Raw genomic sequence first — 25397 nt, 5'->3', positions numbered from 1 at the left:
AAAACCGTCGAAATTTTAGACATTCAGACCAACGAAACGCGGTATAGGGATTGCTCTCAGCGTGAACCAACCAGGGTTCTATGACTCTGCTGCAGGCTATTCATTGCGACAATTTCACCTCTCTTTGTCCCTATACGCAATTGTTGTGTAGACCACGTTTTTAAATCTTCATTAGTAGTTTAGTATGTGGTCAAATTAGCTACTGTATCAACGCCTCCTAACGCAATTCATGACGATGTGTCAGAAAAAGACCGCCAGAAATGTTGAAATTAAGGCGAAAATTCACGACATAAACGCTGTGACAGAAAAGGTTTCTGAAGTGTGTAAAATGGAAATGGAAGTGATTGAGCAATGTGACACTTTCTTCAAAACGGAAAATGGCCGCCTGAAATTAAGGGAGTTTAAGGTCTTGTACAAAATACGATAGTACAAGTTGTTTTGCATTAATAATTCCAATTATGTCTTTCAGGATGGCAGCGGAGAACTTATTTATTATGATAGACCTGATGTAGATGGCCCAAAACTATCGAGTTATTCAAAATCGTCGGTAACCGATACAACCTCATTAAAAAGTGTTCTAGAAATGGCTTTGGGTGTAAAAGGCCTGGTGAAGAAAAAACGTATGCTGTGGCATTACAATCAAACGCGAATTCATATTGATGAAGTGGAAGATTTAGGAAATTTTTTGGAACTTGAGGTAGGCTTATTTGTTTCACAAAATGCTATGTACTATCTGCATCAATTCCCGATTTCAAGGTGGTATTGAACGACAACCAAACACCAGAAGACGGAACACATGCTGCCCAAGAGCTACTTGACGTTTTGGGTATTCCAGTTTCTGATCTGCTGTCTGGTTCCTACTTGGATTACTTAAATATTTCTAAACCTTAAATACAGTACCACTTCCTCATATCTTAACTTTGCAGTGGGGTTTATAACTAATATCAAGGCTTAAATTGTGTTTCAGTTTCACACCTAGCCTACTTTTTTAAAATTAACATAATTTCTTTCAATTTTTCTTAATACTAACAGAGTCATAGACCCCTGGTTCCTCCACTATGGCTATTTTCCCTCTCAGAAAGGGGTACCTTCTTGCGGGGATTACTATAAAAAAAAAAAAAAAAACGAGGGTTTTGGGTCGGGGCATGGTCGGGGCGGATGAGTGATTTTCTCCCGGCGGGACTGCCATCTGTCGACAAATAAGTTTCTGCGTGGAGTGAAAAAACACACCCGCAAGACCGGGCGGAAAATCACTCTTTCTCCCGTACCGCTTCGACCCAAAACCCCCGTTTTTTGTATAGGAATCAGTGCTGCCACTTTGGTGGGAAGGTCCCACTTTCTGGGATTTTTGATTTCCAAAAGTGGAAATGTGGGATGGGATGGGATTGGGATTTTTGAAAAAAGGTGGGATTTAGAAGTAGAAGATAATTAGATAAATTATTTTGGGGTTTGGCCAAATGGCCAGTTAGTGATAAAAAGTGTTATTGTCTTATTGGGTAATAGTAATAAAAATATTATTGGCTATTGGGCAACCTTGCCAAATGACTGCGCACTTGCGCAGTGCTTCAGTGTGCAGACGACAGTTTTTTGTGTTTCAATCCAGTGCCATCGCTGTCTCTCAATCGGAATTGGGCGTATCTCAAGATATGAGAATCAACTCATTTTACATTCATTGTAGGGATTTCTATATTACTGCGATCTCTGATATGAAATCTCGTTTCGATTTTACGGATCCAGTTTATGAGGTTGTTACTATGCTACATCCGGAAAATGCGCGAAATCTGAAACCTCGAACACTGAGTGCATTATTTGAAAGATTTACGGTTTTAAATAAGTTCTGTGATCGTTTAAAAACCGAAAAAGAATGGAATGCTCATGCCCTACTCCCTACGTCTGCTTTCGGGGTTCTAACTGAGTCCGCAGTTTTTCGCTTGCCTGCGGAAGAATATTGGCAAAAAGTTTTTGCAAATCACGAGGCCACTTTCGCTAACTTGTGCGTTTGCGTTTCAATGCTTTTTAGTTTAATCGTTAGTAACGTAATAGCAAAAAGAAAATTCAGTGAACTTAACAATACTAAAACGGACAAAAGAACTAGTATAGATGATGATACCGTAGTTAGTCTAATGAGAATAAAGTCTTGGTTAAAAGCTCATGATAAGAGTGCTGATGAAGTCAATATCACCGACGAATTAGTCCAGGGGCCGTATTCTAGCCTTGACTTAAGCACGGAATTTTTTCTTAACTTACTGTTTTTTGCTTAAAAATCCAATTTATGCTTGGATTTACCTAAAACCGTATTCTAGCTTTTCTCAACTCACCTTTTTTTCTTAAGAAATATTTTGAACTTGTCTTTTTAAACTTAAGAAAGCAAATTTTTGTAAGCCAACTATTAGTTGGCTTACAGCGGTTATTTTCTTAAAATTCCGTGCTAAGGCTAATGCTTACAGCTATTGTTGTCCTAGTTTTTAGTATTTTCACGTGTCATTGTTTTGATTTTCAAGTAACAACATCTAGTGGTCTTGTTGATTGTTGATGAATAATTGAAGATGAATAACATCGACAAGTTCGAACGTCACCTTGATGTTTTGAACGAAGTTTTAAATAGTGACAATGACAGTGATGCGAATGAGGATGAATTGTATGAAAAACGAATAGAAGTGAGAAGGAGAATGGTTCCGTTTTATCGTCAACGTGCTGATATTTTTGATATATTTGACGATAATAAAATTTACAAAGTATTTAGATTCGATAAAGCTTCTATTTGGTATATCGAAGGTATTCTCTATTTCATATTATTAGTAGTCTTAAGCTACTACAACATTTCCATGTGTATTAACTGTTGCATTGGCTGATTAACCATAGGACTCATTTCCAACAAATTGGGCCGCAAGTTGTTTGTAGACTAATTACAATCAACAATCAAGTTTACATTAAACTAATAAGCCACACAATTATAGCTAAGTTAACTTTCTTGCGATGTACTCATCAACTAAAATTTCTATTTGGAATGACGACCACGCTTTTTATTTTATTGCTGGGGCCATTTCAATCTCGTAAGTCTTTCACTAGCACAATAAACACAGTTCAAGATACCAAAACTGTCAATCAAAGAATCTTATAACTTTAAAAATACTAACTAGATTCTAGCTCTAGCAGACGCCTTGTAATAATAATAAAGTAAACAGCATCTATTACTGTACGCAATGTCATGAAACGAATATTCTTATTGGTCGCTATAAGGTCCGCCCTCTAAGAAAAAAAAAATTCTATGCTTGAAAAATCTGATCTTGGAATTTGAACTTATACTAAGTTCAGAAATAAAAGTAAGAAAATTTAAGCTAGAATACGTGTTTATTGAAATAACGAACTTACATTTTTTCCTAACTTACGTGAGGAAATTTTATAAGAAATTTTAGTAAGTTTAAGACCAGAATTTAAGCCAAGGCTAGAATACGGCCCCAGGGGCCGTATTCTAGCCTTGACTTAAGCACGGAATTTTTTCTTAACTTACTGTTTTTTGCTTAAAAATCCAATTTATGCTTGGATTTACCTAAAACCGTATTCTAGCTTTTCTCAACTCACCTTTTTTTCTTAAGAAATATTTTGAACTTGTCTTTTTAAACTTAAGAAAGCAAATTTTTGTAAGCCAACTATTAGTTGGCTTACAGCGGTTATTTTCTTAAAATTCCGTGCTAAGGCTAATGCTTACAGCTATTGTTGTCCTAGTTTTTAGTATTTTCACGTGTCATTGTTTTGATTTTCAAGTAACAACATCTAGTGGTCTTGTTGATTGTTGATGAATAATTGAAGATGAATAACATCGACAAGTTCGAACGTCACCTTGATGTTTTGAACGAAGTTTTAAATAGTGACAATGACAGTGATGCGAATGAGGATGAATTGTATGAAAAACGAATAGAAGTGAGAAGGAGAATGGTTCCGTTTTATCGTCAACGTGCTGATATTTTTGATATATTTGACGATAATAAAATTTACAAAGTATTTAGATTCGATAAAGCTTCTATTTGGTATATCGAAGGTATTCTCTATTTCATATTATTAGTAGTCTTAAGCTACTACAACATTTCCATGTGTATTAACTGTTGCATTGGCTGATTAACCATAGGACTCATTTCCAACAAATTGGGCCGCAAGTTGTTTGTAGACTAATTACAATCAACAATCAAGTTTACATTAAACTAATAAGCCACACAATTATAGCTAAGTTAACTTTCTTGCGATGTACTCATCAACTAAAATTTCTATTTGGAATGACGACCACGCTTTTTATTTTATTGCTGGGGCCATTTCAATCTCGTAAGTCTTTCACTAGCACAATAAACACAGTTCAAGATACCAAAACTGTCAATCAAAGAATCTTATAACTTTAAAAATACTAACTAGATTCTAGCTCTAGCAGACGCCTTGTAATAATAATAAAGTAAACAGCATCTATTACTGTACGCAATGTCATGAAACGAATATTCTTATTGGTCGCTATAAGGTCCGCCCTCTAAGAAAAAAAAAATTCTATGCTTGAAAAATCTGATCTTGGAATTTGAACTTATACTAAGTTCAGAAATAAAAGTAAGAAAATTTAAGCTAGAATACGTGTTTATTGAAATAACGAACTTACATTTTTTCCTAACTTACGTGAGGAAATTTTATAAGAAATTTTAGTAAGTTTAAGACCAGAATTTAAGCCAAGGCTAGAATACGGCCCCAGGCCGTTATTAAAGTAAAATCCAATGCCACCATTCCAGATTCTAAGTCATTTTAAGTTTTGTGCAATAAACTTTTTACTAGTTTTATATGACGCGAAATTTCCCTCCCATGTGCCATGTCCTATATATCCCCTATGCCATTTGTTTCACCAAGACAGTTTAACGCTCGATAAATAAAATACAATTTAACCCTGAGTCAGAGACTTATATTTTGAAATAAAATTTTGGGAAAATAGGTGGGATTTCAAAAAAAACAGGCGGGAAACGTGGGATTTTATAAAGAAAAAAGGTGGGATTTCCTTGGGATTTTTAATCGGAAAATGTGGGAAAATTGGGATTTTTTACATGGTTCCAGGGGATTCCGGGTTTTTTGGCGTGGCAGCACTGATAGGAATCCCCGCAAGAGGGTACCCCTTTTCTGAGAGGGAAAATAGCCATAGTGGAGGAACCAGGGGTCTATGACTCTGATACTAATCAAAATGTCCTTGCAAGAACTAAAAAGTAAATGGGACAGCCATTTTCTAAACTCTCCTGAATATCACTCCCTCTACTTGTCCCACAGTACATAAAACATAAAACAAATTGACAGTCCCTTTCAATGCGCTCTTCATCTCGTCCCATTCTCCATTAGTAATTTTAGGATTGTCTCTCTGACTGCTCCCGTTCTTACATCAGCTTCTCCAAGAAGATAAGCAGTTTATGCACTTTGTGACAACTTGGTCTCCGCGAGACGGTCTCGAAGGGTCGAGACCGTCACCCGTACATCCCAGTGGGACTATCCCGGCCCTCTGATTGGCTCTCTCCCTCTCCTCACCCTATAGCCCCTCAACCCCTTCTGCTTGTGGTGTGTGGCCTGTGGGGCTGTGGCGTGTGTGGAGTAGTCGGGCTGCCGCCTTCATTTGTTTGTTTTTCATGTTTATTTATTTATGATTATTTATGTTTATATTTATTGTTTCTAACTTACTATTTTGTTAATAAACTATTTGTATCTTCATTATATCGTTTTAAATTTTATAGCACAGGAATAAATTAAATATTGGTGTGTTTTCATTATAACTATTGTTAATTGTCATCCATGGGCAATTGGGTTGGTGCGGGTCTGAGAAAAAGGTTCAAAACCCGATTTTGGGAGAATCGGGAAAACTATATGTCCAAAAGTTTTAATACTTATAGGAATGGATAAATCTTGATAAGGTCTATCCAATTCTGCAAAAATTTTGCTTAAGGTGTACTAATTAGGAAAGTAAACCGCTTCGCCATTTTACGGGTAGGTCGGTGCGGTTTAGCGGGGCTAAGGAACCCCCCTCATAAAAATACGTCATATTTCAATAATTTATTGCGGGAAAACTATAAGGAAAAAATTAATAAATTTTGCAGAAATGGATAGCTCTTAGTAAGCGCTATCCATTTCTGTAAAATAATTAACATAATTTTCATAAACAAACAAATTTTGGACAAGACGTTGTTTGTAGTTTTTGCGCTCTAGATATATATACTAGATCCAATAGACTTAAGTAACAATATAAATTTTTTTTTAAACTTTTTTGTGTATGAATATTTTTTCGTTATCGTTGGATTTTTGTTTTTAATTTATTAATTTATGCTATTACACTACTTATACCTTTATTAAATCGCTTTTCAATTTATAAAACAGGAATGAATTAAACATCGGTGTGTTTCCATCAGAATTATTGTGAATGAACTCTCATGGGCAACTGGGTTGGTGCGGGCTGGAGAAAAACGGTTTCAACACCCGATTTTGGGACAATCGGGAAAACTATAAGTCCAAAAGTTTTAACAATTATAGGAATGGATATATCTTGATAAGATCTATCCATTTCTGTAAAAATATTGCTCAAAATTTCCTTATTGGAGAAGTAAACCGCTTCGGCATTTTTCAGGTAGGTCGGTGCAGTTTAGCGGGTCTAAGTTAACCCTCATCTCCCAGTAATACGGGAAATTTAAATAATTTTTTTCGGGGAAACTATAGGACCAAAATTAATAAATTTTATATAAATGGAAAGCTCTTGATAAGGGCTATCTATTTCTCTATAATTTATGAAAAAATATTCATACACTAAAAAGTTTCAAAAACAATGAAAATTATTACTTAAGTCTATAGGATCGAGTATATCTCTAGAGCGCAAAAACTACAAAAAAGTTCTTGCCCAAAATTTTTTTGTTTATGAAAATTGTCTTAACTTTTTTACAGAAATGGATAGCTCTTGATAAGAGCTATCCATTTCTGTAAAATTTATTAATTTTGGTCTTATAGTTTTCCCGCAAAAATTATTTAAATATTAAGTATTATTCGGGGGTGGGGATTACCGGATACCCGCTAAACCGCACCGACCTACCGGAAAAATGGCAAATCGGGTTACTCTTCCAATAAGTAGTTTTTAAGTAATATTTTTGCAGAAATGGACAGATCTTATCCAGATATATCCATTCCTATAAGTTTTTAAGTTTTGGACTTATAGTTTCCCCGATCATTACAAGATCGGGTTTTGGAACCGCCAACCCAAGGCCCATTGGATGACAATTTACACTTATTTAAGAAAACACACCGGTAATTAATTCAATCTATTATATAAAATGAAAAAAACAATTAATGTAAGTAAAAATATTGTATTTGTAAAACTTAATAAAGAACAAACAATAAATGTAAATAATAAAAATACACGAAAGAAACAAACAAATCAAAGCGGCAGCCCCACGGAAAACCACACTGTGTACATCAGGAAAATGTGGGAGCGGAAAGCAGAAAGACATAGAAGGATGTAAGGGTGAAGAGAGCCAATCAGAGGGCCGGGATAGTCCCACTGGGATGTACGGGTGACGGTCTCCACCCTTCGAGACCGTCTCGCGGAGACCAAGTTGCTTTGTGATACCACGCATTCGAAAAATTTTCGTACTGTCAACTGCCACGCCGGTCGGTAAAATTGCCAGTGCAAATGGAATTTGTTCACTGTTAATGCTTGCGTATACTGTAAATACATTTTTAATTCGTGACCTAACTCTCAATATGGTTAAGTAGCAGAGTAAATGAGGTAGAAAGTGCTGTAATCGGTTTCGTAAGGTATAACTACAATGATATCTTGCATATCGTATTACATAATAGTTTACATGGCGTAATTCACACGTGGTTTATATGCCATAAAATGAGGTAAGTGTAGGATGCGGCGATGTGCCGGTAGAGAAAAAATAGCGTGCGCGTTTCGAAAACCTAGAAGCGGTACGGGTGTTATTGTTCCTTCTCTAAGTCTCATTGGCAATGTATGCCAGAAGATTACAAGACAATGTAGTTTACAGTTTAGATTAGTCAATAGAATATCACGTAATGCTGGTTTAACAATCAACAGATTTCAAATTAATGTGTAACCCTCTTGCGGGGATTACTATACAAAAAAATGGGGGTTTTGGGTCGGGGTGGTAGGGGCGAAAGAGTGATTTTCCGCCCGGTGGGAGCGCCTCTTGTGGGTGTGTGGTTTCACTCCAAGCAGAAACTCATTTGTCGATAGATGGCAGTCCCACCGGGCGGAAAATCACTCATACGCCCCGACTATGCCCCGACCATGCCCCGACCCAAAACCCTCGTTTTTTTTATAGTAATCCCCGCAAGAGGGTACCCTTTTCTGAGAGGGAAAATAGCCATAGTGGAGGAACCAGGGATCTATGACTCTGAGACAAAATATTGCGTTAAAGATGAGTCACCATGAAGAACTGGCCAGAAAAACAAAACGACCTAACCGATCGGCCACAAAGCTGCCCGATTGATGCGGGGCCGAGCCCCAACCCGAGCCCTACTGCGAATCACGCTTCAGTACGAATATTTTAGGAGATGGCAACGCCGGCTATTACGAATTTAACAATTTATTCTTTTTAGTTAATTTTAAACGGTTATTGTTGTCTTAGTTGAGCACACTATTTCGAACACTATTTCGACTTCTTTGCAATCGCAACTATCACCCATTATTCGTTGTCGTTCCAACACATACAGCCCAAAATGTTTTCTGTAGAGCGAAATCTTCGAGGACACCATGGAACAATAACATCTTTGGCATTTAGCCCTAATATGAAGCAGCTAATTTCTTGTAGCAATGACAAGTCCATTATTCTATGGGGTCTTCAACAAAAGATGAAAGCATTTAGGTGAATTTATGGACATTCTTCTTTAATCTTTGTGCAATGCTGGTTATGTAAATGTCTGGGGAATCAAAATGATTACTGTGTCAAAAATTTAAACATTACGGGTAATGATTGTTAAACTAACGATTGCTAAATTGCCATTATTTTATTCCTTAAATGCACATGTCTCTGGCCAATGTTTCTCTGTGTAATTTAAGATAAAATCAGCTATAGTCTCATTTTAACCAACACATTAATCTATGTAACATGTGCCATTGTGTGCAAATGAAGGCTTATACTGAAATGCTAAATCCTAATTCTGAGCTTGAACATCTTTTTAGGTTCACTGGCCATACATCTTCAGTCAGTGATGTATGCTTTGCACCAGCTGGAAATTTAATGGCATCATGCAGTATTGATGGTTCACTAGCTGTGTGGATTCCGAATATCACTGGAGAGAGTACATTTTGGAAAGGCCATCAAGCTGCAGCACGTTCTGTAGCTTTTACACCTGATGGGAGGCAAATATTGTCAGCCTCTGATGACAAGACAATCAAGTTGTGGAATGTGCATAAATCTAAGTATTCATAAGAACAAAAGCAAATAACTTGCAAGTTTGTACCCATTACCAATTATGTCTTAAGGTTTGTAGCCTCGTTCAATAGTCACACGAATTGGGTCCGTTGCACGCGGCCATCCCCAGACGGAAACCAGATGGTTTCCTGTGCCGACGACCGGACAATCAAATTATGGGATTTAAAAAGTGGCGATTGCATTCACACATTCTATGAACCCAAGGTATTTTCTCCTTTTTTAATTTTCCTCGGTATTGTAAAAGAAGGTAGTTTTTTAGGCTCAAGGCAATTATGTTGAATTTCATCCTACTGGAACATGCATCGGGACAGCACTCAGCAACGGAGTCGTAAAAATTTATGAAACTCGTATGCGGAAGGTGCTTCAATTGTATGAAATCCACAACGGCCCAGTGCACTGCTTATCATTTCATCCAACGTCTGGCAACTACCTAATTACGGCCTCACAAGAAGGAACGTTAAAGGTTCTTGATCTAATGGAAGGGCGCCCAAGTTATACCCTGTACGGACCGAAAGGCGCAGTGCATTCGGTGAAGTTTAGCCCAGATGGCGGCTATTTCGCCACAGGTATCTAAAAGGGTTGGATTATAACTTACTTGAAAACCAAACTAACCAAATGATGTTATAGGAGGAGCGGACAATGAAATTCTAGTTTGGAAAGCCAATTTTTCTCCAGTTCTGGATGTTGCTGACACTTCCAGCAATAAGACATCTATAAAAACTAAAATTCGACCGTCCATTGCCGGTGGACTTCAAGGTGTCGACGTGAAGAAAATTGTTGCATCTTCTGTGACAGAAGATCGACAAGATATAGAAGATGCGAGTGTTAATTCAAAAAGAACGTCAAGCATTGACGAGCTAGAAATTAGTAAAAAAACTATGGACATGCAAATTAGCGATTCGCATGAAAAAACAGGAAATGCAAACAAAACGGTTAGTTAAATAAGGCCGTTTCATCTAATCAGTTTTTCTTAGAATGTTTTCTTTTATCGTTAAATTTACCAGGAAAGAGAGAAGCGGTTGGAAATTATTATCGGGGATTTGGTTTCGCAAGTTGATGTCTTAACAAATACGTTGTTAGCGCTCGAGCAACGTGTGACATTTATCGAGGATCAACAAAAAGAAAATCTTGGCACAGGGATATTCTCCAATGGGGAATAAGTCGGTGCGTGCTTGTAATTTAATATTGTGAAATCCAAAAACCCTTGCATTCCACTCGATACAATTTTGCTGAAATCTCTCTTGCCAAGAGAAAAAAATGCCGCCTTCTCTTCCTCAATAATTCTTTTGTCTTCTCCAAAAACGGCTTCGTTTTTATTCCATTGGACCAATGTAAAAATATAATAATAATAATAATAAAAGTAATTTAGCAAATCGATTTCTTGAAGCATTTTTTTTTTTACAACTTCTTCAACCTTTGCAACATGTAAAATTTGTGCATGGATGTATTTTTAATCCCCTCAACAAACGAGTTCGTTCTTCGACGACGAATAAGTGATATGTAAATTCAAATTGGTTACTTTGTTTCATGTCGCTTACTAGTAAACTGATACACATGCCGTCCACAAAGAAAAGAACGTTCGAATTATCGGGGCTCAGGGGAATGTACGACGAGAAATGCGTAAAGAATGACTTCTGAATTGTCGTTCAATGGCTGCAGCGAATCATCAATGCGATTGTTCCAGAAAATTCTTAAGCAGTGGTAAAGGACGATCTCATGGTCGGTTGCGGACTTTGAAGCAACAAGGATCAGAATGTGACGTAGGCGGCGAACACAATGCCGCTGCCCGAAAAGCATTCCGTCATATTGTACTCCATTCAAGCAGGCTAAAGGAATCAGGGCCAATTAGTGGGGCACAGGCATTCAATATATCTTTTACACCCGATTACATCCCTTTCAGAAATCACTTCAATCGTATAGGAACCATCGTAATGATTACAATATATGCTTGTCAGTTACGATCGAAATCATTTCTCAAAGTCGTCTGCAACGATTTCATTTTCACCGTAAACTTTAACGACGTAGCAACGTGCCACAAGTAAAAAAAAAGTAGAAGCTCATAATCGTCTTTTCGTTGAAAAATAAAGAAATCCGAATGAGTATCTTGTCTAATAAATTGGGATATAGTTATAAGCCATATGGGAAAAGAACATGGGCTCAATGTAATGAAAAGTCAACTGCAACCAACCCCCTCGTCTTATTAGTGCGTGACTACGTGACACATGGTCCCACCCTTGGATACACATTTAATTGAGAATTCTCATTCTTCATGAGCAGAGCAGCACATAGCTCGGTCAGATTTCTTCATTTGTTGCCATATAAGCTGGTTATTAACAACGTTATGCATGTTAGCTTGTGCCTCCATCACTTGGACGATACACAGTCTTACGGTTCCACAGTGGCCACCACCGCATAGCGAAAGTGAATTTTGTCTTTGTTATCTTTCATTAAATCACTTTTTTTTATAGCCTAGGCTTATTGCTTAGCAGTCGAATTTCATTAAAATGATGAATGAATTCAACATTTGCAAGAATTTAAAGAAATTTTGTGTTCTAACCAGTTTCTTTTTTCGTGATTAAACGTCCTTTTGCCGACGAAGATTGAAAAAAACTCCGCAAAACAACAGGTTAGATATTATTTTTTAAAACTCTCATTGAAATCCAGTTTGCTATGATTAAGCAATCTGTGCATTATTGAATGATGTCTTTTGTTTAGTTTTCCTGTGTTTGTCACAACTTAAATGGCGTCCTCTTAACAGAAATGTCAAACGTTGATCGATATTTTTCCCATTTCGACGCATTAAACAATAGTTCACGAAGGAGAGGAAAGAAGACGGACGGCACATATTCGAAGGTAAGCTTCTCAGGCTGACATCTAAAATCAATTAGGAGTATCATTCCCGCAGGCATGAGTATAAAGCTCCCAAAAGATGGTGGACTTTGGGTTTTTGGTTATGCTGATGAACCTGAGAGCACTCAATAATAATTTCCGCTCCGCATAAAATTGAGAATTGTTGCTTTTACGGAAAAGAAACCCTGTCCATCTAGTGCATGCAAATTTACTTCCCCATACCTTTGTAGCAGAATCACAAGTTTCAAACATGTAACTCCTAGTTCCGTGAGAACAAGTCCACAGGCAGTGTTCTAATGGGACACGAGGGGAAGAAGGATTTTGCAAACTCTGGTGTGGACTGTCATCGATTACGCCTGGACAACTATTCAACAGAGATTTTAATCGGAAAACTTGTGGTTGAGCGAGGTGAATCAACACCCACCTCATCCAAACCAATCTATTAATATGAACGTGAGTATATATAAATACACAGCTTGATTAATGACCATCTTGCTGTTCACTTTTCTGTATAGCCCGGTAATGTGCCAATCCATCATTTATCCATGGGCTAGTGACAAGTAGCGCTGAAATACGTATCAAGTATGAAAAAAATATATATATAATAATAATAACTTGAGGCAAGTGAACGGCGCAGGCGGGAATGAGGTAGCTATGAAGTTGCCCGATGAAGGCGTGGCTCTTCTACCGCGCTAAGGTCCAAGGATGGCTTTGACGTAAACCGAGGACCATGATATATAAAAGAGCGTTGCAAAAATGAATCTGTTCCATTGACGGTTCCCCCAAAACTTCGAACATTCCCTCAACCGGGTAAGTTCTAATTACTTAAACTGGAATTCTGGAAATACGGCCTACTTGGCTACGCGTACAAGATGTCAGCAACGTCAGTTTCGTCAAAAATTGCTGTGAATCCGGCCAATACAGCCAGCGGCATTACTTCCTTCCATTCCGGTCGGGAACAGTTCGTCATGAAAAAATCCTATAGTATTGAGGTACGTTCAAGCCAGTCCAAACAAATTTCTTTTGTAATAATGCTGCTAATTCGCACTTGACACTGTTCAGTTCTGGGTATAAACTCCTGGGCAAATGATTTAATTTTAATTTAATTTTTTTTTTCAAAACCATCGCAAAAGCCACAATCTAGAGGGAGTCAGGCAACGGGGAATTCCCTAAGTAGAGCGGCTGAATGATCACGTCATCAAAGCGTTCGGTTACTATGGCACTTGGGGTTTCTAATCCCTTTGCTGTTTCATTACAGCATTCAATTCTTAGCGCCGTTTCAATAAGCGAATGATGCCGCACTAGACTATTTAACTTATCTCTTGAGATGGTCTTATTCCTTTACAATCTGCACAACATTTAACTTTAGTCGCTGGTAAACGTTTCGTGTATATGTTTCGTCTTAACTTAGACCTTAGACCTCGGACCCGAAAACTTAGTTATTTCTTATCAAAGAAAAATTGTGCTGTACAAGTATTCAGCAATTTGGTGTGTTGCAAAAAAGGACAAGGGGCGATGGGAACAGGGTATGACGATAGTATAACAGCAAGCCAGGGTAGCCTTGTGGAACATAAAAACTGGAGAAAATCATTAAAAAAATAATAAATGCGTTTGTATAAGACAAGATAAGCACAAGGAAAATTGTCATCTCGTTTTCCATAATATCTCGCGTTTATTGCATAGCAGGCGGAAATGTTATCCAAAATTTGATTTGATTTCATATGGGAAAATCCAGTCAAGACGCCGACATGCATGTTGCTTCATGATCCAATCAACTGTAGACAAACGCATGATACGACATATCGGGGCCAGTAGTACGTCAAAGGATGAAAATCTCTGCCATAGTTTATTCTGTTTGCCCGCTTATGAAAGATACAGCTTCCAAGCTATATCCTATTAGACGCATTTAGAATGCAAATTCGATAGAAATACGTTGATCTTGTGTTCCTCAGAAGCTTTCCTCTAGCATATTAGGATATGCTATCGTGTATGTCCAATTTTCCAATGTGATCTTGCCAACAAATTAACTAAACGTATATATGCGTCATTAATGGCCATAGAACGGATATGCCGGAAGACGTCGGTCTCTGGTGGACGACGCACGTTTCGAAACAAAAGTGAACAGACAGAATCGAGAAAATTTACTTCACGAAAATTCACTCTCTCGCGGTAAGTTCAAAAATAATCATCCGATAAATTCCAAACGGATTCCCCCAAAAAAATTTTATTGCAAGCACAGAAAATTCGACGTCGCAGGAGGAACTCGTTTTACCGGAAGACGCTTTTACTGTCGGAGAAAATGGAAGACTTTTGGTGGCGATAATTATCCGTATGCGCGAAGAACTGGTAACGCTGTCTCGAACATTCAAAACAATCCAGGTAAACCCTCTTGTTTCATAAAATTTTGATTCATGTGTGAAACAATTTACTCGTTTAAATCAGCATTGCAAGGGGACGCTGTTGCACGTAGAATCGCGTCCATCACACAACAAAGAGGAGCCCCAATTCGAAGTGATTTTGAAGCTAGATATCGCTCGCGACAATCTTGTATCACTGCTCAAGTTAATGAAGCAAAGTACATCACTTAGCCGTGTGACGGTCGCCAGTGCAACCAACTTTGTCGGAGACATACCAGGTAAGACGAATGCTGCTCTATTTCGGCCATCGAGAAGACAAAAAAAAAATGAAAAATGTAAATAAGTAATTCTTATTTGATAAATAGAAATTTGGTTTCCAAAGCATATTTCCGAATTGGATTTATGCAATCATTTGGTGACACGTTACGAACCAGATCTAGACCAAGGCCATCCTGGCTTTACTGACGTTGTCTATCGAAAACGGCGTCAAGATATTGCTAATATTGCTTTCAATTATAAACAGTATTCTATTGTTGATTTTCGACTAGTATTTGTGTGATTAAGAATTTCAGTTTGGATTGGTATTTTTCGATAGCGGAGAGCCTATTCCACGCGTTGAATATTCGCTCGAAGACAAAACCACTTGGAAAGCTGTTTACACAGAACTGATGTCACTTTTGCCGAAACACGCGTGTCGCCAGCATTTGGAAGCTCTTACTCTATTGGAAAAGGAATGCGGATACGCGGCAGACAACATTCCGCAACTAGAGGACATTTCCAACTTTCTTAAAAGTAATAAATTTTAAAATACTAACTACAAATGCATTTAAATTTTCATAAAAATGCAGGAAGGACTGGCTTTTCTCTTCGTCCGGCAGCTGGTTTGTTGACGGCTCGCGATTTTCTTGCAAGCTTGGCTTATCGCGTATTTCAATGCACCCAGTATGTTGTTTTAACGAGAGCCTACATAAAAATTGTCAAAACTCAATTCTAATAATCATTTCTTTATTTAAAACCAGATACGTTCGACATTCTTCCTCTCCCTATCACTCTCCGGAACCGTAAGCCTATAACAACAGAAAAAAATAAAACAACAAATTTATGTAATAACATACTTTTAAAATTGTTTGAAATAGGGACTCAATTCACGAGCTGTTGGGACATGTTCCAATCCTGGCTGACAGAAATTTTGCCCAATTTTCCCAAGAATTGGGTTTAGCCTCGCTAGGGGCAAGCGACAGTGACATTGAAAAATTCTCGACGGTAGTACTTTGTTTTGGTTTTTTAAACCCATATAATATTGCGATTCGATACATAAACAACAACACGCTCCTATGAATTTATTTTTGTTTACGACGCAGATGTATTGGTTCACGGTCGAGTTCGGGCTCTGCAAACAAAATGGGGAACTCAAGGCATACGGAGCTGGTTTGCTTTCAAGTTACGGAGAACTTAAGCATGCCCTATCCGGGAAACCTAGTTTACTGGCTTTCGATCCGACCGTCTGCGCTGTTCAACCCTATCAGGATCAGGATTATCAGGATGTCTATTTCGTAGCAGAGAGTCTGGAAGATGCCCTTCAAAAGTTCCGGTTTGTAACATTGAAATATGTCTGTCACAAAAATCGAAATTATCACCAGTCAATATATGTATTTTTTTTCCTTTTTAATGCATTTTACTTTTGAAAAAATAGCGGTTGGGTAGCCGAGAACATACGTCGACCTTACGAAGTCTGCTACGATCCGTTCACGCAAACTGCCGAAGTCGTTGACTCAATTACTGCGCTGGCTAATGTTACTAAACAAGTTCAGACGGATCTGTCTCATGTCTGCACAGCCCTACACAAGATGAAGTAAGAACTTAAAATAAAAAGGATTGGTTTGGTGAAGAACCTAGTCAACATTCTTACATTATTGTTAAACGATAGATTTCTAAGTGTCTCGTAGCGCCCTTTCTTTTTTTTTTTTTTTTGCACGCATTTTATTAATTACGACTTTTTCCACAGTCCCGGCTTGTGCTGCAAATGGTAGCCAATCTGCACGTGCTGAAGTTGTTTGTTTAATATATTTTAATCTCAATATTTTCGTCGTATTCACTCAAATACACGCTTATCTGTTCAAGTTCTCATCACAAATGCGACATTTCGTTTGGTTCAAAGTCTACGATTTCCTTATTAAGTACGTCACTTATAACATATACCAAACTGCGCAATCACACTTTACTCTTTCGTTTTGTTTTCGGGGATGCGTCAACAACCGCACAACGTGTTATGACCCAGTTGTTTATTTATACAGGAAGGCAGCGAAAAAAAAAAAAATCGTTAGACCTACGCATAAAGGATTGTCCAGCTTTATTAGTTGTCATCTTTCGCCATATGTTTCATGTCTCGTCCAGTTTTCATTTTGCTTGACACTTCTTCATCCCAACAAACATTAACACACAATTTCAATGCGCGTGGGAGCCATTGATACCACCGTTGATACATGTACAATAGAAAATAATATTTTGATCTGGAACCATTCATGGTTTGCGGGGAAACTGCGTATTTAGCAAATATAACGAAATTAGGTTCCGATCAAAACATGGCCCCGTTCCGTTTGGCAGTGTTCATTTGCATACAATGCTATTTAACATCGAACTTTGAATCAGAAACGTCGCATTGCTCAGAGATCGGTCATTTTCATTTGGGTCACATTCATCGAAAAATATTCCATACAATTCAATCCAAATTAAAACACCCATTATAATACCAAGCTTAACACCAGTTACATCCAAACATTGATGTCATGTAAATGTCATGTGCAAGTAGGACGTTGAGCTTCTAATCTGGTGTCAAATTTTTGAAAAGTGTGGACTTGTGTGAAATTGCGTAATTTTAATTGCGCAATTTCACAAAAATCTGCATGAATATAATGCACGATCCTTAATGGCAAACCATTAATTTTTTGAATCGTTTTCCAATTGTGCGAATCATAATGTGAAATTCATTCAATTTAGATATCGTGTTGCAAAAAAGCTGCGAGAAAATTGTGCCACAGCAAGCTGGCAAAATACATGAATTTAGAAAAAAGGGCAACAAAACAAACTGTCTTTCTTGGTCAGAAATCGATAGTGAATACTGATATCGATTCACAGACGATCACAACCTAACCTTGGAGCCTTTGGACGTCTGAATGCACGGTTTATCTGATCGGGCAGTCTGAGGGCAAAGTACTTTCTATTTTTCAACCGACTATTTATTGAAAAACAGCTGTCAAACAGCCGAAGTAACCAGTTGACTGTCTTCTCTGAAATCGAATAGTTCTCAACTTGTTTTTCCTCTGCAAATTCACTGTTGTAACGCTTTCTGTTGGCTTCATTCTACATGAAAAAACTTCGTTGCTTCAATTGCATTTGAGAAGCAAACGTTTAGAAAATGTCAGTGAACTAAACTTCTAGTATTCATCTTTTCACAAAAAACAAACAAAACCAAGACAAACATATCGTATGGTGCAAAGTTTTCTTCCAATCTTGTTGCAAAACTGCAAGTGACATCTTGCAGAATGAGAAAAATGAATTTGTCGTTCGCCGGCTGTGGTTTCATGGGTATTTATCATGTTGGCGTTGCAGCGTGCTTGAGAAAGTAAGTAACTACCTGCATTGCCTTGTTCACCACTTTTAAGAGAGTGTAATTATCCCCTGTTCAACTAATCTGTAGATATGCACCAGATTTGTACCTAAAAAAAGTATCTGGGGCGTCTGCGGGTGCCATAGCTGCCGCCTGTCTTTTGTGCGATGCACCGTTAGGTAAATAAAAGAAATCTTTTTTTCTGCGGTCACTCCGCGATGTACAGTACAAACAAACTTTTGTTTATTTATTTCTTTAAAAAATACGTCGTACCCGTGGCGTAAAACATTTTTTTGATTACATATGGTTTATTTGTATCATGTTCAATAATGATATATTTATTGCTGATTATTGATGCCATCATTATTTAGTTATAAATCGTTATCGATTATAGATTCATTTGATTTTTGTTGTTGGGAATAAGTGTGTAGAAGAGGGAGGGGGAAATCCCTGCTGATTAATGTAATTTGTTTTTTGTATTTGCTTTAAAAAAAAAGGAGATATCACTAGTCATGTTCTTCAAGTCGCACTGCAAGCTCGTAGCCGAATGTTGGGACCCTTTAGTCCTTCATTTGATATCCATAATCTTTTGAGGCACGGACTTGAAAAGGTACTCTAGGAATATCTGTTGTCTACCCTGTTTCATTACGTGCTGAATAACCCTTGAAATGAATGCATATTTATTGAAAAAAAAGAAAGAAAACGATGTTTCGATAGCGGGAAAATTTCCTTATCAGAAATTAAACGTGAACATGTTCTAATTATTTTAGTGTTTGTTTGTTGTTTGCTGTTTTTTTTTCAGAATCTTCCTGACGATGCCCATTTAAGAGTGAACGGGAAAATTCACATTTCAGTGACGCGGGTGTACGATGGTAAAAATATCATTCTGAAGCACTTTGACACCAAAGACGAGTTAATCCAGGTCGGTCACATGTCATTTCACTTCATTCAAAAGTCGTATAATCAACTACTTTTTTTTCCCTAAAACAATCTAATTTAGGCCTTAACGTGCAGTTGCTTTATTCCATTTTTTTCGGGGATGATTCCACCAAAATTCCGTGGCGTTCGTTACATGGACGGCGGACTAAGCGATAATCTTCTAGTGCTCGATGAACATACGATAACCGTATCTCCGTTTTGCGGAGAATCAGATATATGCCGTAAATATGAAAATCAAAAATACATCTAAGCAATTAATTTTAAAAAATTTATTCTTATGAATTAGCTCGAGATAAAGACACATCAAGGCTGATCCACGTAAGTCTTCGTCAAATAAGGTCCACCCTCCCACACAAACAAAAAAGAAGAGTTTAGTTTAAAAATGTTCTATCTTTCCTTTGATTTCTTAGGTCGTTTTTGCCAATACGAGTATTGAGCTGTCCAGGACAAATTTGTATCGATTAGCGCACATCATGTTTCCTCCGAAACCAGAGGTTAGCAGCGGCTTCTACTTGTAATTGGGATTCTTTAAATGATCATTCGCATGAAATTAATTAAAGTTGCCTATCTGATACAGACTCTATCGAAGATTTGCCAGCAAGGCTTCGATGATGCTCGTTTGTTTATTCAGCAAAATAACCTAGTCGCATGCGACCAATGCGTTTCGACAGTCAATCCTGTCACCAGTACTGCAATTACCGATATCGATTGTCTTGAATGTGAGACACAAAAGCAAGTGAGTTTCTTTTTATTGTTTGCGTTTACTCACCTCATTTTCATTTTCAGCATTTGAGGTGACTGAATTTCAAAGCCGTCAATCTCGGAAAGATGAGTTACCGTAATTTTATATAAGCAATAATCTAACCGAGTGAAGAAAGGACTCGAGAGATACTATAACGTTTCGCAATTCTTATCAATTATTGATTTTATAGATGGTTATTATCGATCGTTTACCGGAAACTGTCAGTCTAACGCTGCAGAACGCTATCGCGCAAGCCAACGAAGGTCTGATGAATTGGATTTTCCGACACCGAGGAATGAGGCTACTCTCTATTTTAAGCCTGCCCTACGTCATACCAGTTGATGTTGTTTACGCTGCATTTCTCAAGTAAAACACAAAAAAAAGAAACACTTCGGGATTAATTCTATTTTATAATTTATTCTAAATTCCACGAAATCCGAGCTACGCCTTTCATTCAAAATCGGACCTGTCCGTACCCGTCAGAAATGCGCCATTGTATAAATTGTCTTAATGATGTTACTGTTCTAGGTTTGCTGATAGCGCTCCAACTATGTCGACAGTGGGAACAAATTTAAAAGGAGTTGCCGACTCCTTCATGACGTTTATATTGAGCTTGATCATGGAAATCATGAAAAAGCGAACGCCTTGCAGTACACGACTTTCCTGCCAGTTGGCTGTCACCGAATTTAGCCCCGATGGTATGTGCTTTTTAACATTTGAAAAATTACTTCAATAATTTTCTTTTCTCCAAAACATCTGATTTCCCTAGCAAATCCATCTTTGGTCGACAACAAGGAAGCAAGTGTAAGAAACCATGTCAACTTCGGTTTTACTTTTAATCTCGAGTCGAGGTTTGCAAAATTCTTTATTTCCCTGATTTTGCTATGACTAATTCTGCCCTCGTTCTAGTCATGAGGGTCAATACCCGTCGACCCCATTCTTCAGTGACGATTCATTCGATGAAATTTTAGCCCTAACAGCCAGACACGATGCCTTAATGGCACATTATTTTCTTGACGAAAAAAATCATGGGGAATCTTCAATCTATCCCAATGAGTACGCGTCGTTGTTACACTTCCTGCCCTCAGGTCCATGCCCGTAGTATTCCAGATAACAATAATTTATCTTATGAAGATGGGAATGTATTTAAGTCAGGATAAAGATTGATATGCCAAGCTTTAACGTGGGATTGCTGGACATGGAAAGCTCACCTTGTTTATATATCCGGCAGAGTGAAATCGCCTGTTTGTGGGAATTGATCGTCCGTTGTTTATTTGCATGACCTAGATTCTTTTATATTTATGAATAAAACAGATTGTACCCTGACAATGAAATCGCGCTTTTTCGTTGTGCGATCTGATTCAAACCAAAAAATGTATATTTTCTGTTTTGCGTTAAGCGTTCGTCGATGTAAGTGTCTTTAAGTGGACTAACGTGCAATGTAAATTGAGACGTTTGGGAACTCAATTGACACGATATGGCCCAAATAGATTGTATAAAATAATGTCATATTATAACACTATCTCTTTTCATGCCACTCACTTTAGTCAGGCAAGATTATGATTTTCAAAAACAATAGTGACCACTTTGTTTTGTAAAAATATCATGCCCAAAACTATGCGTTGGTTTTATAGAAAAGAGAGCTGAACTCATAATAAATACACTGTGATTACGCAATGCCCGTGTTACATCAAAACTAGTTGCCGTTTTGATTTTTTCGTGGAGTATGAATGTTATTTTTGTTTGGTGGGGCTATTTTTCGGTCCACCTCCATTGTGATCTTAGTGCCCATGAAAAATCCAAATTCAAATACGTACTATAATCAGATATTCAGCAGTAAAAAACTCCAGGAATAATGTAATATTACGTGGAGAAATATGCATCGATAGATAACCGATTTTAACCAATAAAATTCATTTTAAGTGGCTCGTAATTTTTCCTTTTTTATTAAACAAACCTTTTCGTGGCATTCCCACGCCACGTTTCTCGACTCAACGGCTCACGGTGTTCGTGAACTTCCCAATAGCCTCGGAGAAAAAGAATCACACATTATAATCATAATTGAACGCTGATTTCGATTAAGTTATTAGTTTTCTGGATAAACAAGACGTTTTTCAAATAAACGAAAACAAGTGCTGTTAATGCACCAACTATGTTTTTTACGTTTAATTCAAAAAGTATTAGGCTAATTTACAAATAAACTTGATTTCCGTGATTATCATTCAATTCTGAATCAAAATTGTATAATTTAAGCCGAAATTTGATGTTTGCCCAAAAAAGAAAAAGTGGGAAGGGTATAGCCTTCCCACTTCCCAGCCTTCCCACATCTCTTTTCGATTTCGATTAAGTTATTAGTTTTCTTGTTAAATCAGCCGCTTAAAAAATAAAAAAAACACAGTGCTGTTAGCGTCCCCACTTGCATGAGAAGGATGATGAACTGAAACAGGACATAGGCAGTGATGCAGCTGGATTCGGAAAGGTAAGCACTAACCAATGAGAACACATTAAAATTTGTTTCCTTTTGTCTAGGGACAGGATTTGATCCGATCTGTTTTCGGCTGTCTAGTTCTCATAAATCCCTCCGTTACATATTTCTTTTCACTCTTCTTCCTTCACTTTACTTACCCAATCACGAGTGACCGATTGAGGTCTGAAATGAACAGCGTGGTGTGTGGTGCCGGAAGGTTTCGCCCTTCGACTGCCCTACGACTAGTTCTTTTCAAGTCGCTCTTGACAAAATGGTGTGGCCAGGAAAAGGTAGCAGGCCACGAGACATGCGATATCAAGACGTTCACATGATAGTATCCAGGGATGTCCTCTGAGTGTTCTGGGTAACCACCAGAAATCAAGCCTTGAATTTATACGACAAGTATAATCTGGCCCAGAAGGGCGGCCAGCTCATCGAGTCGATCTCACTTGTGAGCGGGGTCTGAGGCGAGTTGCATGTCTTCCCTTGTCCCTAGAACTGAGACGTAAGCCCGTATTACCGAAACGATCTCGACGGTGGGAAGGTGACGAGGAAAACGACCGAGTGCAAACCCTCCGACGAAGCCGTGTGCGGTGCTTGTTTCCATGAATTGTTGTTTCTTTTGGGTTGTTTTTGAGCGTATTTGAGTAAATAAATGTTTGATGCAAAAAAAAAAAGTTCTTACTCGGATTGTATTTCGATCTGCGATTATGGCGTTTGCGAATACTTGACATTTGTAGGGTATACGTAGAAAATAGGCTAGGTTAGGCAGAATAGTTTGGCTTGCTTCAGTGCAGTAAGATTCGAGCGGTTTAGAGCTAGTAAATTCTTTACTGCTTTTATTGAAGTAAAGTTCGGATCAAGGGTGGGAAGTATAGCTCGGAGAAGAAAAACTTGTCGGGTTCGTACGGGTAGCTGGGTGTGGTGTAAGTTGGGTTGTAAAATTCCACTTTGGGTAGGTTGTACTTTGGAGCATTGGTAGTGTAATATTTTGGAGCCTCTGTTTGGTAGCTCGGACTGGTGTTACTTGTAGTTTAGTCAACAAGAGCTTCGGCGTCGTAACTTAAGCAGCATAGTATTCATAAGCTTCAGTGCTGTACTAGGTTGAAGCGAAATATGTGGTGGTATAATAAGAGGCTGTGGGGTTGTATTCGAAGCTTTGGTCGTTTAGTACTCGGATGACTCATTGTGGTCAGTGGATACGTGATATGCGCGGATATGCGTAGTAGGGCGTATCAATTGTGTACGATGGAGACGAACCCATCATTACACCTGTGATTAATGTTGCCATCAGAAGGGCAACCGCCAACAGCAATATACCGCCGTAGTTACCTAAACATAAAAAAATGAAAAACTATTTTTTTAAAAGTACCCGATTCATACAATGGATTTTTTTTTGGTGAAACACTGGGGGTCAGTTGTGCTAAAATGGAAAATCTAATATAAAAATAAACAACAAAAATGGAAAACACCTATGGCATTCCGAATAGAAAACTGTTTAATAGCCAGTAATCTTACCCCACCTTAATTGCATCGTAGGGTGTGACACAGTTCCTTTCATCATGCATATCCAGCACTGCATGGTTTCCTAGTTTTAAATACTAAATAGCAAATCAATTCTAGTAAGTAAATGCCCAATTCGGACCAGCAATTTGAACTATCGGCTGCGCAATAATACGTCCTAATTGTTTAAGAAAAGGAAAAAAAAAAAAAAGGTTGTGCTAAACACTTGAACGACATGCTAGTATCCTCCAGACCTGTCACCATAGACTGGATCGTATAGTACAGCTATTGATCCGATCTATCATGACATCAGCTGATAGCTTTTATCTCTCTATTCAGTCATGCATTCGAATGGTAGGCCAATCCCATACCAACGCTAGACGTTTCGAGTGGTAACTGCTTACAGACTCTTGGACTAGCAATCCCATCATTGGGAGGGTGCCATACCCAGTCATTTCAAGTGGCGCTACATTTAGAACTGCACATAATCCTTATATACCGTGATTTAGGGCACCAAAACGTGTTGATAACGCAATCGTGCATCCTACGCGTAAAATTTACTTTCATTTAAATTTTGAAAAACTTTTACACCATGTAATAAATGAACACTATCGGGAAAAAGGTGACAAACATCAATAGACTTTACTTCAAAACAATAAAATGTATTAAGTGCTTTAGATTTCTAATTAATATCTAGCACTCAAGAATTGGGGTGTTGACGGCTACGGCAACAGGGAGGTAACACTTTTAATGACATGCAAGGTTCTTCGATATCGCCCTGCGGCCAATGTTGACACTAATGCGTTAGTGCGTTTGCTAAGTGTTATTTCAGGTGTGAGGGAAAAAACGATTTGTTCAGTTTAATTCGATTTTAGATTTAAGAATAAATTTTTTTATTTATGATTTAGATTTAGCCCTGAATATGTCGCAATGACCCTAATTGTTGTGAACGCCCCAAACCATTAATTTTCCTATGTTGGCTTCAACCTACATAGTCAGTGTAAGAAGAAAAAATTCTAGTTTTATTAATATTTTAAAACGCGCTACTATTTTTGGATAAAACAACGACTTTGCCTCGAAATATTACAGGTGGTCATCACTTTGTGGTCCGCGGTCCTTTGTATTTATTCTTACCGCTTATAGACGGCGTTATCGCTATTACCAAAAAAACTACTCGTGAAGCTATATGCCTGTTTTCCGGTTTTCCCGTAAACGGTGTTTCGGGAGAAAAAAAAACTTTCCTTTTTAGGCCTCCATACTAAACCGCTTTGGGAATTCAATGTCTATTACCGTACCTACGTATTTTATTATGGATTCACCTATTGCAATGGCTGAAAGCAAGTGAAGGAATTCGGGTTCAGTCCCGAGGTGTCTGTTTTCTGATTTCATTGCAACTCGTCCCACAGCTCACTTTTATTTATCGCCATTTTCTCATACACGGACATTTGATTATAATGTTTGGATTCGAGAGGTATAGACGTCTATT

At 37.9% G+C, this 25397-nt stretch overlaps 4 protein-coding genes and 2 long non-coding RNA genes across 7 annotated transcripts; 4 read left to right on the top strand and 2 right to left on the bottom strand.

Moving 5' to 3' along the window:
* On the top strand, positions 1–7736 carry LOC116920586. Of its 2 annotated transcripts, XR_006646004.1 has the most exons (5): positions 1–406; positions 470–697; positions 757–826; positions 5356–5428; positions 7605–7736. XR_006646004.1 is itself a non-coding variant. In XM_032926731.2 (3 exons), the coding sequence occupies exons 1-3, from the start codon at positions 230–232 to the stop codon at positions 889–891; spliced, it is 540 nt and encodes a 179-aa protein (XP_032782622.1). In that variant the 5' UTR covers positions 8–229; the 3' UTR covers positions 892–912. The 2 variants fall into 2 exon arrangements, 1 of the variants encoding a protein (XP_032782622.1); XM_032926731.2 differs by lacking the exons at positions 5356–5428; positions 7605–7736 and having other exon boundaries at positions 8–406; positions 757–912.
* An 838-nt stretch (positions 7737–8574) lies between these two features.
* LOC123471486 (POC1 centriolar protein homolog A-like) lies at positions 8575–10823 on the top strand. Its single transcript, XM_045172868.1, has 6 exons — positions 8575–8876; positions 9194–9433; positions 9497–9650; positions 9706–10012; positions 10074–10378; positions 10451–10823. Exons 1-6 carry the CDS (start codon positions 8731–8733, stop codon positions 10604–10606), a joined length of 1308 nt encoding a protein of 435 aa, XP_045028803.1. The 5' UTR covers positions 8575–8730; the 3' UTR covers positions 10607–10823.
* A 2229-nt stretch (positions 10824–13052) lies between these two features.
* On the top strand, positions 13053–16773 carry LOC116920573 (tyrosine 3-monooxygenase). Its single transcript, XM_032926716.1, has 12 exons — positions 13053–13288; positions 14357–14465; positions 14536–14675; positions 14739–14931; positions 15019–15175; positions 15249–15445; positions 15502–15595; positions 15673–15714; positions 15790–15916; positions 16015–16244; positions 16347–16505; positions 16659–16773. Exons 1-12 carry the CDS (start codon positions 13169–13171, stop codon positions 16681–16683), a joined length of 1593 nt encoding a protein of 530 aa, XP_032782607.1. The 5' UTR covers positions 13053–13168; the 3' UTR covers positions 16684–16773.
* On the bottom strand, positions 14267–16475 carry LOC116920597. The gene is made up of 2 exons (XR_004392792.2): positions 16333–16475; positions 14267–16265 (listed from the first exon to the last, which is right to left on the bottom strand). It is a non-coding gene; the product is annotated as an uncharacterized LOC116920597 (long non-coding RNA).
* A 1155-nt stretch (positions 16774–17928) lies between the features above and the next one.
* Positions 17929–21618, top strand: LOC116920574 (1-acylglycerol-3-phosphate O-acyltransferase Pnpla3). The gene is made up of 12 exons (XM_032926717.2): positions 17929–18275; positions 18351–18439; positions 18758–18870; positions 19063–19182; positions 19261–19420; positions 19486–19517; positions 19610–19693; positions 19777–19935; positions 20132–20307; positions 20470–20639; positions 20711–20792; positions 20851–21618. The coding sequence occupies exons 1-12, from the start codon at positions 18196–18198 to the stop codon at positions 21041–21043; spliced, it is 1458 nt and encodes a 485-aa protein (XP_032782608.1). The 5' UTR covers positions 17929–18195; the 3' UTR covers positions 21044–21618.
* A 1463-nt stretch (positions 21619–23081) lies between these two features.
* Positions 23082–24193, bottom strand: LOC116920602. Its single transcript, XR_004392797.2, has 2 exons — positions 23932–24193; positions 23082–23740 (listed from the first exon to the last, which is right to left on the bottom strand). It is a non-coding gene; the product is annotated as an uncharacterized LOC116920602 (long non-coding RNA).
* Positions 24194–25397: the final 1204 nt, after the last annotated feature.

Source organism: Daphnia magna, linkage group LG4 (genome assembly GCF_020631705.1).
Source record: "Daphnia magna isolate NIES linkage group LG4, ASM2063170v1.1, whole genome shotgun sequence".
NCBI classification, from domain to species: domain Eukaryota; kingdom Metazoa; phylum Arthropoda; class Branchiopoda; order Diplostraca; family Daphniidae; genus Daphnia; species Daphnia magna.
The sequence above is the reverse complement of the archived record's forward strand: the minus strand, read 5'-3'. Positions and strand labels throughout refer to the sequence as shown.